This window comes from Condylura cristata, unplaced genomic scaffold, assembly GCF_000260355.1.
Source record: "Condylura cristata isolate star-nosed mole 26May11 unplaced genomic scaffold, ConCri1.0 scaffold00026, whole genome shotgun sequence".
In the NCBI taxonomy this organism is placed as follows: Eukaryota; Metazoa; Chordata; class Mammalia; order Eulipotyphla; family Talpidae; genus Condylura; species Condylura cristata.
The window spans coordinates 15,141,591-15,160,930 of NW_004567127.1; the positions used below are offsets into that span (position 1 = coordinate 15,141,591).

Below are 19,340 nucleotides of genomic sequence, written 5' to 3' on the forward strand. Positions count from 1 at the left end.
AAAAAAAAAAATGAATAAAACCTAGTAAACACCACTAAGTTAGCTTTAAAGAAAAAAAAATTTCCCTAAGATTTATTGAGATATAATTGACAGCGTGTGTTAGTTTAAAGGAGAAAACATATTGATTTGATACATTTATATATTGCAAAATGGTAACCACCATAGCCTTAGCTTACATTTTTATTCTATCATATAATTATCATTTTTGTTTTGTGGTGAGAACATTTAAATTTGCAGCTGTGTTAGCAAGGGTGCTGAAGTCTGTTACACACAAAGAAGAAATCTTAGTGTCTGCTTCATGACACAAAGTTAATGAGATAGCATCCAGTGTAACTTTTTAGCTCAGTATAGGTAGAATTATCCCTGATTAGCTTGGAATTGATGATGGGAAATGAACTCTTTATATGTGTCTGTGTAATAACCAAGAATGCAAGATGTGTTTGATAGAAACCTTAATATAAACCTAATACTCACCCACATTTAAAATGTAAGTGTCCAGGGACTCTACATTTTCAAATTAAAGTTCAGGTATTATTGGACGTATTTCTGAAGTGTGAGGCACACTTCACAGCGATCGCATGACCTCTGTTGCCGCTTACATGGGAAATGGTTTCCTTGTACCAATTTCAAACTGATGATGCATGAATATCTTTGAGTCACTACCAGTTGAAGTGGAGAGAAATTTCTAATTGGATTTTTCGAAATGAAAACGCAAAGCTATTTGGAGATTGGCATTTGATGAAAGTCTACTGTGATTTTATGTTCCTGGAAAAATTGACTTTGGTATTTTGTCATTAAGGAATATAGATAGCAGAGGGTCAGCCTCTAGGAACTGAGGCAGGAAAGCAACAGAGCAACACATATGCTCATAAAAGAGATATGTGTTCATTTATACTGGGGGTTATGATTGACAGTTTTGAGCTTGTTAGTCACTGGCAAGATTGGGCTTTTTCCTCACTGACACACAGGGGACAGATAAGAACTAGGAATGGGAGTCACATCTGTCCTCAAGGATGCGATGAAATATATCAAGAGCTGGTATATTGGGACAAGAGCTGGTTATTTAGGAAAGGGGGAGTATGTATATTGGGACTTACAGCCAAGCAGGGTGTGTCAAGTCTGGGTGCAATAAAGCATAATGGAGTGACTCTGGAACAGGATGGGGTTGAATAGGGACCTCTACGATACTCTAGTTTGGGAGGTCTGTGGAATACTGGGCTTCCATTTATCAGACTAGGTGGGCTTCAGCGCTTGCCTTTTGAAGCCGTAGTGAGGAGAGGACTACGGCTCAATGAAGAACACAACTGTACAGACACAGTCATGGCTAATTAGGTAAAGCCGTGAGGGCCTTTCAGGGTGACCTCCCCCTTGGAGGAAGTCTTGTCACCTTTCAGATAAGATTGCTATGGACCTGGAATAGACACTAACCTTTCATGGAGGTTGCTTGAGGGTTTCCTGTAGAACTGGGGAATAGGCAGGTGGTGCTTCATTCTGGCAGCAGAGCAGTGGGGGTGGGAGGTGTGAGTGAGCCAAGATGAGGGGCGCTAGAAAGCAGATGTAAGAGATGAAGTGAGGGCTGACAGCTCTGTACTTCCTGCGCCAGCCTGCGCTCGCTCTCCTCTGCCAGTCACTTGTTTCCCCCACTCTGTTCCAGTGAATGGAGAGCTTTGGCTGAGGTGGGAGAGGAGTTCCCCTAAAAACAGCTGACCCCCGTCCCCAGAACTGTGGATGTTCTTTCTCATGCTCTGCTCCTTTATTTACGCTGAATACACAGCCAGAGCTGTGGCAGGAAGGAGGGGCCTGCGCCTTCCCCATCTCTGTTCACATCGTTCATCACCTCGATTCTTTCTGGAAACAGCTTTCATTTATTAGTTCACAGATGAAAGAAAATTTTATCAAGGAAAACTACAGTGTCACGCTTTCAGCATCCCCACCTCTGGGTTCTGCACTCTCCTGTGCTGTGTTTATTCCTCTCCCATGTGAAAGGCAAATCGGTTATGCCCTATACCCAAGGGCTGCTTTGGGAATCTAATGGAATGGGCAGACAGGGATCTAGATAAAGAAGCCTTTCATAACAGTGAGGAAATAGCCAAATCACCAGGCCCTCAATTCTGCATTAGAAGCAAAGGTATGAGGAAGCTACATGATGAAATTCCATAAAGGACAAAACAGTAGTAGGAAAGGCCTTACAAGAAGAGTAGTTTGTCAAAGGCTCTTTTTCTTCTTTGGGGTCTCTTACAGGCTACCCCAGGAGTTGTAAAAGTCCTTGTGAGGTGACTTAGGTCCTAATACCTGCTCTATAAAAGTGTAGAAATGGTTAGAGTGTGCTAGAACACAAAGTTGTGACCTGAACCTTGAGGAGTGAGAGTCAGGCATGGGGGGCTGACTTGATTTAACCTGGATACACTGGAGGAGAAGCTTGTAAACTCTCAGGCAGAGTCTGTGGTCAGTCAATAACTCTGAACTTGGAATCCAGATTCTGGTCATGCCACAAAGTCATGTGTTTAACTTGTCTGTTTCTCTTTGAATAGGTCTCCTTGAGAATATGGGTGAAATGAACTGCATGTCACCCATTCCTACAGCCATCCATAGCACTTCCTGTCCCTGTGCTTAAAACTGGAAGTTTAAAGATAAGCAGTAGATAGCCCTAGCCTCTGAGAAACTGTCAGTCCAGTGGAAGAAACAGGTGTTGCTAAAACTTAGAAAAACCATATGAATAAATGTACCAAATGCTAGTGGAACCCAGAGAGAGTGAGGGAGACATGTTAGCAACCAGGATTGGAAATAAAGTTGCACACAGTCATCAATATTTTAGTCTTGTCAAGCACAGAGCTGTGTCCTGCCTACCAACCTCTGCTAAGCCATGGACCAGGATATAAGCCTGGCTGTATGGAAATGCCTGGAACGACCTCAGGCTGTAACAAGAACATAGCATGTCCAAAGAACATGTAGGAATTGCCAAGGTTGAATAAGATAGGTTCAGACTCACCTGTAAACAGTCCCTAATGTCAATTTGTGTTACTCCATTGGCTATGACACTGAAAATTGTAAACAGTATTTTTTTCTAAATATGCCCCCTTTTAATAATGTTATGCTGACTCCTTTTGGCTTACAATACTATGTAAGTTTGGGAACTACAGCTTCCCACCTCTATACATACATAGACCTCACCACACCCACCAGAATCCTCGTGCCATTCACGCTACCAATTGACCTCCTCTACTCTCTCCTCCTATCAGGTTCCATTTATGTGTCACAAAAGGCAAAATTTTGTCATTTCAGTAGTTGAGTAGTATGTCATTGTGGTTTTATACCAGAATTTCTTTTTGAACTGTCAGTGGACATATAGTTTATTTGCATGGACATATAGTTTGTTGTGAATGACACTGTGATGAACACGGGGATGCATATAGATTTTTGAATTAATGGACTTAAAAAAGTATCTAGAAGAGGTATTGCTGGATCATACAGTATTTCCACTTTTAATTTTTAAAGGAATTTCCATGCCATTTTCCATAGAGGCTGGATCAGTCTACATTTCCACCAACACTTTACGAGAATCTTCCTTTCTCTCTACAGCTTTACCAGCTTGTTTCTAGGCCTTTTGAATTTGCTTTAAACTGAGCTGACATAGTCAAGATGTGACTTGGAGAAATTATCGGGCAATCATCCATAGCCTGAGAGAGAGAAGCAACTTGCAATAAGACTGAGTCAGGCATTCAGAACAGAGTTAAGGTGGGAAACTGTCATTCCAGAGAAAAAATGAGACTCAGAGAACAGCTGTCTGAATTCCTGAGGAATGATGATTCTTGCACCTCATTCTGATTCTGAGATTGATTGAGATGACCCATCCATCCGAAAATAAGTTCCAGTCTGGGTGGATTTCTTTTAGTAACAGCCAAACAATGTTAATTGAGACGGTGTTTGACAGATCACCTCAAGTCGCAAACAGGAAATTTAAACACAGGCAGTGTTCTGAGAGGCAGGCAGGTGAGATGTGTGCATCAGAGAAACTACTGGAAGAAGAGTCACCTGGGATAAAGAACATAGACAAGGCAGTTCTCAGTCTGGTGGGTGCCTGGTAACTAAGAATGAGCAAGTCAGGGACAAAGTGTCCAAGATCAAGTTGGAGGAGGTGGGGTAGAGAGCAGAGCTTTCTTCATATACAAAGCGAATTTGGACACTAGGAGTCAGGCAAAATGTCAGAAGCAAACTAAGACTTTCTGATCTATTGATAATGAGCTCTATAAAGGAGGGGATTCACTAAGTGTCACTATATCTTCTATTCATATCTTAGAGGTCCGTGTTAGGGGTTTGGGGTGCTATGGCAGGCAGCCTTGGGGAACACATCTCATCATACCTCCTGTGGAGAAGGCAGGGAACTCGTGGGATGAAGTGGATGACAGAACATTAGAATCAGAGGATTCTAGGGGAGAGCAGCCCTGGAAGGATTGAAAATGAAGAGTCAGAAAGTAACAACTTTCTAGTAGCAGCAGAGAGGAGAAAGAACATGAAAGAGTGACTAGCAAGGGAAGTAAATACGAAGGTGTCAAGCACGCAGCTTGTCTATTTGTCAGTTTCTCCTAGAGCCGTGGTGGTAACTAAACAAGGCATTAAGTACAATCTCTTGTGTCTCTTTGGGTGGGATAACTGATCCATCACAATGCTGCTTTAGTTCACCCAAGTTAACATTTCAGGAAGATTTGGAACGCTGAGCTCTCTAGCCTCTCCTAATTCAATCTAGTCCCACCAGACAAGACCAGATTCCTTTAACATAGTTCAGCTCAAAATCCTCTGGCTTAATCTTGTACCCTGACCAACTTAGAAGAAGAGATGTAGTAAGAAAAGAGAAGGAGGAGGTAGAGATGAAAGGATAAAAATTAAGAGCTGCCTCATCCTGTTGTTCATCTTGGAGTTAAAGTAGGTCAAGCACCTAATCTCTGCTGTGATCTCCTTCTCTCCCTCCCATTTATTCTTTTGATGACCCTGTAATCATAAGTACTACTTTCCTTAAAGACCTCAAAAGCATTTCCCTAGAGAATGTCAGAGACTCCCTATTATTTAACCTCAACTTGATGTACTAAAAACAATCCTTAACAATGACAGATTAAGAGATGTACTATTTACTGGCTCTAGTTTCATTTCTCTTAATTTTATTTTTAGTGTTGTTCATGATGTTAAATAGCCGAAAGCTCTTGGTTAGGATTGTTTGACTTCTAAGGCCTGAAGAAGAGAAATTAGTCAACTACATCTCTAAAATGAAATAGTAACACTTCATATGATTCCTTGTTAGGTGATTTTGAGATGAAAGCCATGCTAAATGATACAGTAACAGTGGAAGATAGGTCCTAGAATAACTGAGCAAAAAAATCTATTAGCAGAACTTAGTTTTTCTCCTTTATTATCGCTATAACCTTGGGCAACAATTTGAGTTTCAAGTCTTAGTTTCTTTACTTGTAAAAGAGATAGGATAATATTCCCTGTTTCCTATGGTATTTATGAAGGGTAAAGTGATACACATTTATGAAAGTGTAAACAGCACTCTAATCTTCACAATTCTTAATAACATCTCAGAATGAATGAGAATTTGGGCAATGGGTAATTTCTAGTCTAAACACTTGTGAACTGATTTTCCCCATTATTATAAAATAACTAAAATAATTTTAAATTAGTATGTCTATATTAGCTTTCAAAAACAGTTGCCTAGAGAATTGTTCTTATTTCTACAGCACAGTCAAATTGAAACAAGACACAAGCACTTAACTATAAAACATGGAATTCAATTACACATGGAAAAAAAAGCGAGTGCTTCCTTAAATATCCTTTGTATATTTCATTTTTAATGAATTATTTTAGAAAATAATATTTGTATTCATAATGTATCAGTCTAATATTACCTTGAATTAAAGAAAATTTAAGTTGTCTACTATATGGACAAGGCTATGATAAAAGGGTAAATGGATAGTTTTGCTCTTATGTGGAGTATAGAGAAAGAAAACAAAGGATCAGATAAAACCAGACCAAAACATAGCCTAGAAATCTGACAGGAGAACTGACTCTCCCAAAGGCAGAAGTGGGAGTGAAAGGGAGGTGGGGGTCCTATGGACTATGGTGAATGAAGCATTATGGAAGCATCGGTGTGGGGTGGTAACCTGAAGAGGTGGGAACCTGTACCTCTGAATCATACGGTGTTGTAAACCAGAATTACAGCAATAAAAACAATACAGTAGAAAAGATCTGATTAAGTAAATATCGGTTTGATTTTCTATTTGAGATTATAATTTTTACAGGAGCCTCTTTTCTTTGCATTTTTAAAAATAAAAAAAAGCATTCTACATTGGCATTGGTCAAACTCTAATCTTTTTAACCTCTTTATTTTTTGCAAGATAATAGTTGGAGAAACTGCTGTGTTTTGCCTACAACTGGCCACAAGGGATTTTGAAAACCAGGAAAAAACTATTTTAACTGGAGACTGTTGCTATATAAACCCACTGGTGCGGCGGACTGTACGATTTCTTGGTATGTGTTCAATGAATTGTTTTTATTGTCGCTAAAACAATGATTATGCATAAACTTGTCTTTAAAATGATCACTGTTTTAATTCTATGTAAATATTAGGTTATTTTTTTTTCTTGAAAGTTTTCAATTTGTTTTTAAAAATAAATGTTACATACCACTTTCTAGTAACGCAGGAATCCATTTCCAGTATCATTTTTGGATTATTTTAAGCAAAAAAAGACCATACACTGAACATTTGAATTTTTAAGTAACCAAAAATTACATAATTAAGAGACATTATTTGCTATATTTTTAAAAATTCAGAACAAAGTGCTTGGGGGGAGTGATAAGTCTAGCTAGGTTGTTGAATACACTGAAGGCCAATAAAATATGTTTGGTCAATAACAAAATGCCTTTGCTAATTACTGTATGTAGCACACCAAGCAATATATCTAAGACATTTTTTATGTAAACCAAAATGGACTGGTGACTTTATTAGAAGTCAAGATTCGCTGACAATTCAACTTGCAACCTCAATTTCTAGCAATACCTATGGACACACACATATTGAAAAACTTCTCAATTCAACAAAAGCTGGACCAAGACAAAATTTTAAATAACATAGATGTAACATAAGTTATTGTTCCTGGATTTATCAGATAAAAATAACTGTGTCACTGTATACTAAATAACAGTTGAGATAAAATTCTAATCAGAATTAAGATTAAGGATGCTGTAACCCTTCAATGCGTTTGTCGTATTGATGGGGAAAGGTGAAGCTTGAAGATGTTATGCAGACATCATTTACTCTATATATAAAGCCTCTAAAGATTAGTAAAATGTCATCATGCCTTTACATTTCTCTGGAGACAAAAGGTCTTTATATTTAAAACTGTTCATTTCTATCATCAAATTATACATCTGCAGAGCTCTGATGTATACTACTGAAAGGAAAACTTTTAGACAGGAAACTTTATAAACAGTTTCTTTTCATTTGTGTTCTACTGTGTTCTTAATTTATTTCTCTTTGTGAGAGTTAATAACAAAATAAGCAGTGCATAATAATATACCCAGAACTAAAAGTTGACAGGTGCCCAAACACTGTTAAGGAAATTCTACCTACTTAAGTAAGATATTTTTCTGCATTTTCAGAAAGAATATGTGGCACAAAGTTCAGTATACTTTACGTTTCTGTGTATTTCATAATTCCTAGAAGATTTTATGAAATGTTTAGCAGTGTTTGATTCGTTTCCTTGTTTAATCATGATTTGGATGCTTCTAATTTGTTGTAATAAAGCTTAGAAGCAAAGCTTTAATATTATAGGGCTTCATTCCTCATTGGGACTTTATTCTGGGGATCAGTAGAGTGGAGGCACCAGGGGAATCTCATTTTAATAAGTGTCTTTGAAGTCAACTACAGTATTGGCCTTGGGCACAATGCACTAATATTTTAACTCTAACACACATTTGGGAAACTTTACCAGTATCAACAGACCTTCTATATCCTTATCAAATATTTCTCTCTAGCTTAATAAACAGGAAAGCTTTTATACCAGGTAGAAACAAGGGTTTAATTGGGTAAAATTGAGCACATCTTATAGCCTCAGTTTCAAGGGTATAGAGGTGAAGACTTATTCTGAGGCCCCCTTTCTGGGTCATGTGGCTTGGCAAGGAGAGATTGTGTCCATTAACATTCTCTTGAGCTCCACTCTTATTTCTCTGCCTCTCTCAAACTTCTGCCTTTGATAGCATTTGCTTATGACTTGTAGAATGCTCTGATGTAAATATGGAAATTTTGACTGTTTAAAATGTTCAGAGGCAGGACTTTGTTTTATTGCCATTTGTCTACACATAGACTTTTGCTATGTGCAGGCTTGTACAAATGAAAATTTTATGATCTTACATAATATTTTGAAGGTAAAAAGGATACCCATGTGTCTAATGCTGGAAAATTATTTGATCCTTGTAAGTTTCCTAGTGATTTTCTACACAATAGTCAGTACATTATATTAAGACTTAGGAAACAATCCAAAGTACATGACTAAGAAGGAAAGCATCTAATTCCTATAACAGTATTATAAGACTATTTAATGAACCAGATATTTAGTAAGTTTTATTTTTGGTTCAGGACATTTTCAAATGTCCTGACTAGTTTTATTTCCCTATGAGTGAAAGAGTGAATTTCTTCACCTCAGTACTACTTCCTTGAAGGCTGGGAGCATCAATTTAATTGAAAATTATGCCAAATAATTTGTCTTGCCTATCCTAAGTAGAAAATAAGTTTTGGCAATAATGACTGATAACTTTGAAGTTAGGAAATCTTTTTAGTATCTGCATAAATTGGCAAATCCCTTATATAAGTAAGGAAATTTCTCTGTGTCTAACTTTCTGTGCAAATTCTTACCTTCAGATAACAAAAGCTAATAATTTTTATATAGTGAAGAAAATTGAAAAATTATTTTGTTTTATTTACTAAATTGACCCAAATTTGATTAATTAAAGCTCAGTTGTGCAGCTGATTTCTTGTGACTTTTTAAAATTGTGTTTCTAAAGGCAATGAAGAGATTAATCTGAAATATTCAACTTTACTTAAAATTTTCCATGATATTTACATAAAAATTAATGGCATTGGATTTTACTGCTAATTGGTATCTCCAGCAGAGTTAACATCAGTCTGAATGGGCTTAAGAGTCAGAATCAAAGGGAGACAATAGCTTTCCTTTGTGAGAGTAAGGCAAAAAGTATTTTTAGACATAGGGACAAGTTAAAGATTGGTATTTTAGTGGAAGGTGAGAGACTGAAGCCTCTCAAGGGAAACTTATTCCCATTGCCTCAACTCGCTCTTAGACTATATATTCTTCTTTTATCCTATGTCTTATAAACTTGCCATGCATAAAAACTTAGTCAGCGGTAGACAGATCAATATGTTAAATAATTTAACACTCCCACTGCTCCAGAAAGAAAGGAAGGAGCTGGAGAGGAATGAGATGGGAGGAACATATGTATGCATGCTTGAACTGTTTTATAGTTTCTACAATATTTATGTATTGGTTGATTGTAAACTGAAATACACAAAGACTAAAGAGTTAAAATGGTTTGTTTTCAGGAATTTACACGTTTGGACTCTTTGCTACGGACATCTTTGTAAACGCTGGACAAGTAGTGACAGGGAATCTGGCCCCTCATTTCCTGGCCCTGTGTAAGCCCAACTACACTGCACTGGGGTGTGAGCAGTACACTCAGTTCATCAGTGGGGAGGAGGCCTGCACCGGTAACCCAGACCTCATCATGAGAGCGAGGAAAACATTTCCATCTAAAGAAGCGGCTCTCAGCGTCTATGCAGCAATGTATCTGACAGTAAGTGGATTACAAACCAGTCTTTCTGTGTATTTGTGAGTTTTACCAATGTCTGAATTATTCCTCCCTACCATCACAGAAGTCACATTAACAGCTTTCTGTAGGCCCTTTAACTTATTTTTAATAATAGCTGTGTGTACTTTGAATAAAATTAAGTCAGTGGACTCATGAGATTATGTGCGAGTAGTCAGGGGTATTAAAAAACATAGCCATTAGCATTTCTAGTTGAGAGTGTGTTTGTCTTGATATTAAACAGGGCTTAATGGAAACAAATTGGTTCCACTGCAGTCCCCCAGGAGTTTGGAACATGAGGTTAAGGGAACTGCTTAGATACCACGACTGGCCATTCCCATACTGGTAACCTCTGGTGGGTGAGGAAGGGGCACCCTTTTTCTAGAAAACCTTTTGTTATCAATAACTATTTCATCTCAGTTTTCAACTAGGCCCTTAATGGAAGTCACCTACATTGTGCTCATAACTTATAACTTTTATTCTTGACTGTTTGCCGTGATTTTAATGGTAATATCCAGGCCCTAAGTGAAGTTATCTTGGGCCCGTCAGATCAAAGCGCGTGCTCGCCCCAAGTGCATTGCATGGACAGGCATGAGTACAAAGGAATGGCTGCCTTGGTGGGCGTCCCTGACCCCAGCTTTCTCTCCATCACCCGGTGCGCCTCAGAAGAGTGCTCTATAGGCTTTTCCATAGCTCTGGTAGCTAGTTATAAGTTTGGAGAAATTAAATGCCTTTTGATCCTCCTTTCCAAAGGTGCTAACAAGCTGCTTCGGTCTGATTTTGGCTCATTAGTAAAAGGTTTGGAAAGACTCAAACTGGTTTGGTCATTAGTAAAGACTCAGAAATCAGATTTAGTCATCTCTAGTGATTTGGAAACAACAGTTATTTTTCATTTCAAAGAACTGTCTGACCATGGACGTGTTTCTGATGTTCCAGGTACATCGTGTCAGATTAGCTGCAAAAGCAGAGATAATACACAGTAATATCCTGTGGCCATATTACCCAACCCAACCCATGTCTGGAAGTAAAGATGAATGACAGTTTAGAAGAAGAGTAGAGCACTGTTCTAACATTCACAGTAATTTTGGAGGGTAATTTTGGAGGCCAGAGTGTACGCATTTGAACGTTGAAAGGTTTTTAAATCAAACTCATTTGATCCCTCATGGCCTAGAATTTTAAAAAATCCCATCAATAAAAATTGGATGGGGCTAGGGATCAGATGCTATTTATTCACTTCTCTTCCACTCTCTTGTGTAGCATGTGCCCTCTGTCTGTTTCCAGCTCTGTTACTGTTTTCCCAGCTTCCTGTATCCCATCAGCCTTGCTTTCTGCTTCACCTTCTAAGACACCTGAAGATCTGATGAGAGATATTACTTATCTGTGCATATTCTTCCTAGTCACTCTGCCCTCCTGAAATATGAACCATTCAGCCTTAAAATGAAGATTTAAAACTTGAGTGAAACAGAAGTCACAAAATACTTCATTCATTGCACCACAATGTAATACGTATATTTGTATATGAATGCAAATATATGTCCCTATATATATGATTGAACCCATAACTTGAGACAAATTCCAGAATATTCTTTGATTCCAAATTCTGTTACATGATGATTTAGTACTAAGAGAAGAAGATTTTTTCTGTGTAACCAGGGTTTACCAATGGTGGTAAATGTGCTGATACAGTAAATTAACTTTTTATCCACCAGAATGTTTCAAAGGCATTGTTATGGGAGAGAGAGTCTCTTTACTGTACTAGAAGAATCTTAACATCTTGAACCTGGTCTGCTGGCATTTGTTTCAGTAACTTCTGATTTGCTTTTTGTTAGCAACTTCCCGTTAGGCCTTTATTTCAGCAACTTCAGAATTATAAACAATACTATTGATAAAAATCTGAAAATGTCTTTGATAACATTACTCTAACAACGTTTATTGAGCATTTGCTATGTCACATGGAATCATTTTTACTAATTTATTTTAGATATAGCAGTATGTATATGAATTTATTCATTTTATTACTGAATTTGTCCTCATTTTTATGTAACAATTATTTGTACTAATTAATTATATCTTCCTAATAACCTCATGAAGTTTTACTATTGTTTATACCCATTTTATAGCCAAGGACAATCTGAAAACCCTCAAATACTCATCCAGATCCATAGAACCACAAACTTTCTGGCTACAACGATACCAAATGTTTCATAGAGGGAATCATTAAATCATATCACCCCTGAGTGATGCACCCCTACTTTCCCTTCATAATCTCAGCAATCATAAAGATTAGAGCCAAGAGTTGAGATGTTGAGAGTAAAAGGCATTTCATAAAACTTGGAAATCTATCACCAAACAGTGGTTCAGACTAAGTTAGGATCCCTGCTTATAATTACATTGAAGGGTACCTCTGTCCTTTTAACAATAGATTCTGTTCTATGCTAACTGCTTTTCTCTCTTCTCCTACCACCCCTTTGTGTGTGTGTGAGTGTGGGTGGCTGCTATGGCAACTCTGAATATAACTCCTGCTGCAAATGTAGCATTACGGTCAGGTTTTGCTGCTATATTTGATACTATATACAAAAATAATTCTTCCCATTTTCACCAAAACACCTTGGGAAAAACTTTGTAATAGCAATGTTAGAGTGTTTCTAATTAATATAGTCTCATGAAATGTTTGCCAGAATTTTGAGGAGTGGGTAAATAGGGGAACATTACCATATATTCACTATTCTCTGTGGAACCAGGCTTATTGCTGTATTTAGGTAGAGATATATTTGTTTAATATGGTAGAAGTGTTGTAAACATAAAAATAAGAATGAATGAGCCCAATTATAAAGAATGTAAATAAGAAATACTTTTCTGATGCTTCCCTTTGTGAATTAATAGAATTTAAAAACCTGAATTCTCCCTTAGCATTTGACTTTAATTAAGGCTGTGGGGATCACTTGATCACATAGTTGTTCTCTTCTGCTTTATGGAGAACTTTCAAGGGAGAAAAATCTCTATGCCTATTTTTGCAAATACTGCTGGTTCCCCAGTAAGATATTCTGAAGGTTACTTAACCTTCAACTGTTCAATTTATAATTCAGCGTTAAATTGCATTAGAACAATATTTAAATTTAGCTTTATGCTATTTCTTTCCCTATAAGATGAGTAACATTTCTTCAAGTTTAAGTGAACTTCAAAGTTGAGAATGAGAAATAGGGTTTAGTGGCTTTCTAATAAATTTCATAAACCAGTCAAACTTAAGATATAAAATGATCTCTTTAGTGAGGTCATTTCCAGTCCTTTTTGATTTTCTAAAGATACTTTAAAAAAGAAAAGGAATCGGTACCTTTATTGACCTAGTTCTGTCTTCTGTTCCTGCATAACCAACCACCCTTTAACCTCAAAACCACATCAATCAATTACCTGCCAAATTCAGTGGTTTGACCTGTGGTTTTTCTGGCATGAGTCTTTGCTTCCCTGATAAATCACAATTGGTTGACCAGTTGCCTGGGGCTGGACTTTGTTGGGACATACCTGGATCTTCTCACTCTTGTGGGGTCTTTCTTAGAAGTCAGCTCTGACAGCATCTTGTAGCAGCCTTCAAAGGAGGAAGGAAGGAAAGCCAAAAATGCAAGGCATCTTAATGCTTAGGCTTCAGAACTTGTCTGGCATTCCCATCTTGGTATTCCATGGTCCAGGCAAATCCCAAGGCCGGCCCAGGTGCAAGTTAGACTGCACCTACAGATGCAAAATGCAGCAGAGGCAGACTGAGTCAGGAAATGGGACAGGAGGAATTTGTAAACACTAAATTTACTAGAATCTCTAAAATGGGATATGCGTCTTAGTACCTCAGAGTGGCCAGTTACCCAGTTATCGAGCTCCCACTTCCCACACGGTTTCTTATATCAAAAGCTCACAAGGTGCCATGTACAGCAGTTCTGTCTCAGGCTACTCAGACAGGATCAAACAACCCAGCGGGGTCTGCTGCCTCTCCATTAGGGACCTTTACCTAGTTCTGTCCAAGTACATGAGAAGACTTCTCATTCTGGGCTACGGGAATTTGGGAGATGCATACCAGTAACTTGGTCCCACCACTCAAATAGTATGGCTGCTGGCTTTGTGGGTGCCAGGACGGGCACCGCACCAGGCTTTGCCCCTGCCACTGACATCATCTACATGCACCATAGGAGGCCAAGGGCCTGGTGTCTTAGGAGCTGTTAGCTACTGCATCAGATGAGTGGCTCATAAAAAGCTGTTAACACTGGTGTGCTCAACACCACCTCTTGGTGACCTATGGTGAGTGGCACAACTGGACAGTATGGTCCAGCACTCTTGACAGGTGACTGGTACTGTGTCTGGCCATCTTTGAGAGCTCTCCACTGCTTCTGGTCATCTGGCACAGCCTTCCAGTGGTATTGCCACTGCTATCCAGACAGTACCCAGTGCTGGCCAGCCTGGCTTTCAGATTGCTGCTGCTGACCGCCTCAGTGTCACCGCAGGGCCCCCACCTGTGAACATCTCCCACTGCCACCTCGAGATGGAGCCTCGCCCACTGTTCTCTGATGTAACAGTGCCAGCCTGTACACCCATTTCTAACCCTGTGGTTACTACCTGGGATGAGCCAGCCAGCCACTCGTGGCCTTAGAAATTCCTCCCCTCACATCCCCCCACCCCCTGCCGCCATCTCCTGTCTGTTCATTAAATCCCATTGTGTTGGACCTTGAGCCTGAGTGGTCTTACAGCTAGATGCACAGGTGAGACCCACTGACAGACCTGGTCCCTACCTTGGCACTGCTTTGTTAGCCTTTTTAGTACTGAGTTTTTTTGTTTTTTTGTTTTTTTTTTTTTGAAGATTTGTTCATTATTTATTCATTCAAGAACTGCTATACAGGCCAGATGCACAAGGAGTTGAGAGGACTCACCTGAGACAGAGTGGGGAACCGAACAGGCAGCCTGACTGAAGTACACTGCTGAGGGAGCAGCGGGCAAGACAGGAGAGGTCTGCTGCACCATGTGGGTCAGCTCCCTGGCCGCATAATGAACTTGTGCTGCAGTGGCTGTGGATGGCGTCATAAGTGCTATGCTTTAACCCCTTGAGCCACCAGGGAGACCCCTGATTTAATTTCTTGACACTGATCAGGGATGATGTTTGGAGAAAAAGGATTGGGGATGGGTAAAACGCCAAGCTCTGGGTTGCCTTCTGTATGTCTTCGCTGGCTGATGAGATCTGGCTGCATGAGAAAGTCATTGCTCTCAATCTTCTCTGCTTGGGAGTAAGTGAATGCTGACATGTCGAAAGTCCTGTGCTCCAGATTTCAAATGAGCAAATCGTGTCTACTAGATAATAGATCAAAAAGTACTTATTGAGCTCCCACACATAATGTGACTACTATACTATTAGTGACTGCTGGTGCTACAAGCACTACTGTTAGTCAATTGACATTTCCTCTGTCAGCCTGCAGCTAAGTGTTATTGGATGGGGTGTGGGAAGGTACAAAAGATATCTGTGAAGCAGCTATTAGTCTCTGCTATTTTCACCATCATGGGCTCTTTGTAAGTTACCTTCTTTCCCTTCCCCCACACTCCTCTATTAACTCCATGCTTTTAAATCTTCTAATATATTCATTTTTCCCCATCCCAGGTTAGGCCGAGATATTAATCAATGAACCCTCATAACACACACAGAATGCTGTTTTGAATTGCATACAATTATTAAAGATGGTTGGTATGATGATAAGCAACAGTTAAGTAAATGATTATAAACACATCAATGGTCTACATCTTTGCCTTAATCACCTAGCTTCTGTAAGGGATTCCTGTATTTGGGAATGCTGTGACTGACATGTGGCTTTGTGATGCTATTCAGCTCTCTAGTCACATCATACAAATGCCTGTATTTTCCACAGTGCATCAGCACCACAAACCAGCATGAGATCACCAGTACTGCCAAGTGACTTAACATCGTCTCAGCCAAAAGCAAAGAGCATTGACATTCTCGCTAGTGCATGTGGGCTTACTGTGGGTAAATAAACTATTCTATTAAGCTCTTTGAATATTGAAAAAAATGTTACAGAATTCCATTAAATTGTCCGGGGTTTCTTAGGTGTTAGAAAACCAGTTTGGAGACTTTTGGCAGCACCTTACACATTGTAATTGGAAAACACAGGACTAGTATAATAGGGCAATGTTATGGGTATGTTATAACCTCTGTAGACTATAGGCATTTATGCCTTCATGGACCCCCTCTGTGATTAAAAAAAAAAGTTGTCCTTTATAACCCTGTAGTTATAAAAATGAATTGATACAGCAAACACTTTCTTCAATATAAGTGGTCACTTTTTCCTTCTGTATTTAAATTTAGAGTTTCATGGTTCCCTGTAAAGGGCCTTTGCGATGGGTCTCTGTAAAGGGAATTTGAGAGATGAGAATGACTTGAATTGACAAAGAGGAGATGTCTCAGGGAAAGGAGCAGAGTGCATAAATAGGGAGTAAGAAACAGTCAAAGCAACTAGGGCCTTAGTGGGAAGGTAATCCTACATAGGGTATACATGTGAGGAATTATATGATTTAAAGATGAACAAGAATAAATTAAGAATCATCTATTTCCTGGGACTTGGTGCATAATTAGTCAGAGTTGACAAATGACCTAGCAAAAGGAGTACTTCAAAATTACTTAATTCGCTTCCAAAAATATATATTATGAACACCTAGAATGCATCAGGCCTATCCACAGAGGCATAAATTCCTTCTGAAGTTTAAAAAGTAAAAGAATTTAAAAGGAAAGCAGCTAGGAAAGAAGCTAAAAGAGGAACATCTTAGGGACACTGTTAAAGATCCTCACACATGAAATAAGGACCTGAACTCGGGGGGTTAAGACTGGGAATGCTACTGCTGATGAAACCAGAGTCAGCCTAAACGAAATGCTAGATGACATAAACCTCCACTCGAGCTGCCACGGGCTTGGGCTGTGGCAAGGAGAGTCCTGATTAGGGCAGCCATGGGGTCCCTAGGCACCTTCTCTCACAGCTCAGAACAGGAACAGTCAGACCTGCACCCAGAGCAAGCACCACTGTGCACACGTCAGGGTTTCTACACCATCACCAGCTGTCTTAAAAGTGACGGCTAGAGAGTCCTTACTTCAATTTTCATTTTTCATTCTGCTATGATCTTTTAACCTCCTAACCCCCAGCTACCAATTATTGAAAAATACCTCTCTCTCCAACATCCTATTAGGTATTTTATATGCCTGACTCTTTATATGCTTTAATCTTTATAGTGGCTGGATGAAAGTGTGGCCACCTTTATTCTACACACCACAAAACTGATGAGAGAAGAGGCTAATTAAGCGCCGCCCAAGGCTGTATGGCTTGTGTCTTTGAGCCAGGAATGTGACCCAAGTGAGTCTCAACCAGAGCCAGCAAAGAATCCCCTCAAATAATGTTAATTCGGTGTCATTTCATTATAACTGGTAAGAGAAAAATAAACTCATTTCGGGTTGAACGAAATGACAGTATTTGAGTGAACCGTGGGTTAGAGAGCAGGCTGGAGCCTGAGGACCCCAGGCTCTTTCTCGGTTCTTGTTTCTGGCAAGGAAAGAATTCGACGTGAAGACCAAAATGACAGAAAACCAAGAGATTTATTTTAAGTAGGATGAACAAGAAAGCACTCTGAACACAGAAGGGGTCCCGAATGGGTAACACCGAGGAGGGGTAAGGAACAGGTGCTTATGTGAATATAGTGGGCAGAGCGAGGGTTTGGACACTGGCATCTCTGTGCTGTGCCTCTTGCTAATTGGGAAGGGCCTCTTAGGCTACCGAGCACCACTGAGTTTGTGGGTTTCTCCCAGTTTACCCACATTACCTGGCCTCCTCTTCTGAAACTATCCTTGCCCACTGCTTGCGCATCGTGTCTCTGTGCCGCTGAGTAGGTGTTTCGAATACTCCATTTTAATTGGGTTGAGAGGTGAACACCTTATTGGTCTGGACAAGGCTGATGAGTGGACTTGGGGCACCCTATTCCTGACTGACTGCCTAGATCCATTTCCTAACTTCCTCCTTCACTCCCCACCCCCCCTTCAGAGTAGTAACCCTAACTGCCATTAGGGGCAATGGACGATGACCAATCTGGCTACTTCCTGCTGAGTGGGGGCGAAGGATGTGGCAGTCAGGATCACACCCAGAAGGGGGGCTATCCACGGTGCCCTGGTCACAGTGAGGGCGGTCACAGGTGGGTCCGTCTGGACCACCAACTGGAGCCTGACCATTTGCAGCCTGGAAGAAACAGATTTGTCAATGAGACTTAAGCGACATGGACCAAAAATGAGAAGCAGCAGATTGTCTAGAAAGGGTCCCCAGAGCAGGAGGAACCCAGTAAGGAAGGGAAGCCACCCCTTGATCTGGGCCCAGAGTTGGGTGGCAGATCATTCCTTAAGGTTGTGGAGCCACGAAGCCTTGTCATACGGGGCACAGACGTCCTCTTCCACCTGCCAGCTGGAGGTGAAGCACAACACATTTTATTAATAACAACAAAGACCCCACCTTTCTCTGCAAGAGTACATGGCAGTGGGAGAAGTGAAAAGAGTAGCTTCAAGAGAAGAAGGCGCAAGGGGATGACCCGAATGTCGACAGAACAGGAATCTCAAATCCTCAAAAGTCTCACAGCTGAACTGAGGAGTGACGGTAGCTGGCTGTGAAGCAGGCACAGATTCCCAGGCCTCTACACATGAGTAATGAACCCAGGAATATGAGCCTTCCCAATTTACAGCAAGGACAGTGGCAAGGATCACTGGGCGAGGTGCCTCCCACGTGGCCTCCAGGGAGGGAGAAAGAAGAGTTTAACCGGTGCCAGGTTCCTAGAGAAAAAAGTAGCTGGCCAACCTGTTTAGGGCATCGTCTGTTAACTGTTGCAAAGCCTGCTGGAATGTAGCCAGGGCCCTTATATGCTTTACCTGGAGAGCAGTGTCAGGGTCAAACAAGGGGTCGTCAGTTAGGAAGGGCACCTGTCCAACATTTCAAAAGGATTCAGCCTGTGGTCTTCGGGAGTGAGTTAGACCCAGACAGGGGCAACTGGTGGCAAGGTGGGCCATGAGCTAGATTTCGTGTCAGCTTTTTTGATGTGCCTTTCAAGAATCTCTTTCACTGAGTAGCTATCTCCATTCCCCATTAGGCTTCCTCACACCCCTCCCCCCCATGGGTGTGTTGCACAAGCTGCTGCAGGGTTTTAGAAGCCTTTGGATCCTGGGTAAACTGTAAGTGTGAGGTCCTGGTTGGCCTCTGGCCTGCAGGGATACTGTCTCTGCAATCTGAAGTGTCTTTGAGATTAATTTGGATAGGGGGTACTGTCACTCTCACACACACACACACACACACACACAGCGCCCCAGTGGGAGATGACAACAGAGTAGGTGGCCCGTACCTGATAAAAAATAAAAGTGATATGCAGTTCCCTGACCCTCAAAAGAACTCAAGTCACCTAAACGGCAACTGTGG

At 40.3% G+C, this 19,340-nt stretch overlaps 1 protein-coding gene across 1 annotated transcript in view; it reads left to right on the plus strand.

Annotated features, from left to right (window-relative positions):
• The window catches only part of LOC101631144 (lipid phosphate phosphatase-related protein type 5), a 108,761-nt gene that overhangs the window by 33,191 nt on the left and 56,230 nt on the right, over positions 1-19,340 (plus strand). Inside the window, exons 2-3 of the mRNA XM_004689749.2 lie at positions 6,387-6,519; positions 9,605-9,855. Coding sequence (XP_004689806.1) covers positions 6,387-6,519; positions 9,605-9,855 — 384 coding nt within the window. The remainder of the gene's footprint in view (positions 1-6,386; positions 6,520-9,604; positions 9,856-19,340) is intronic.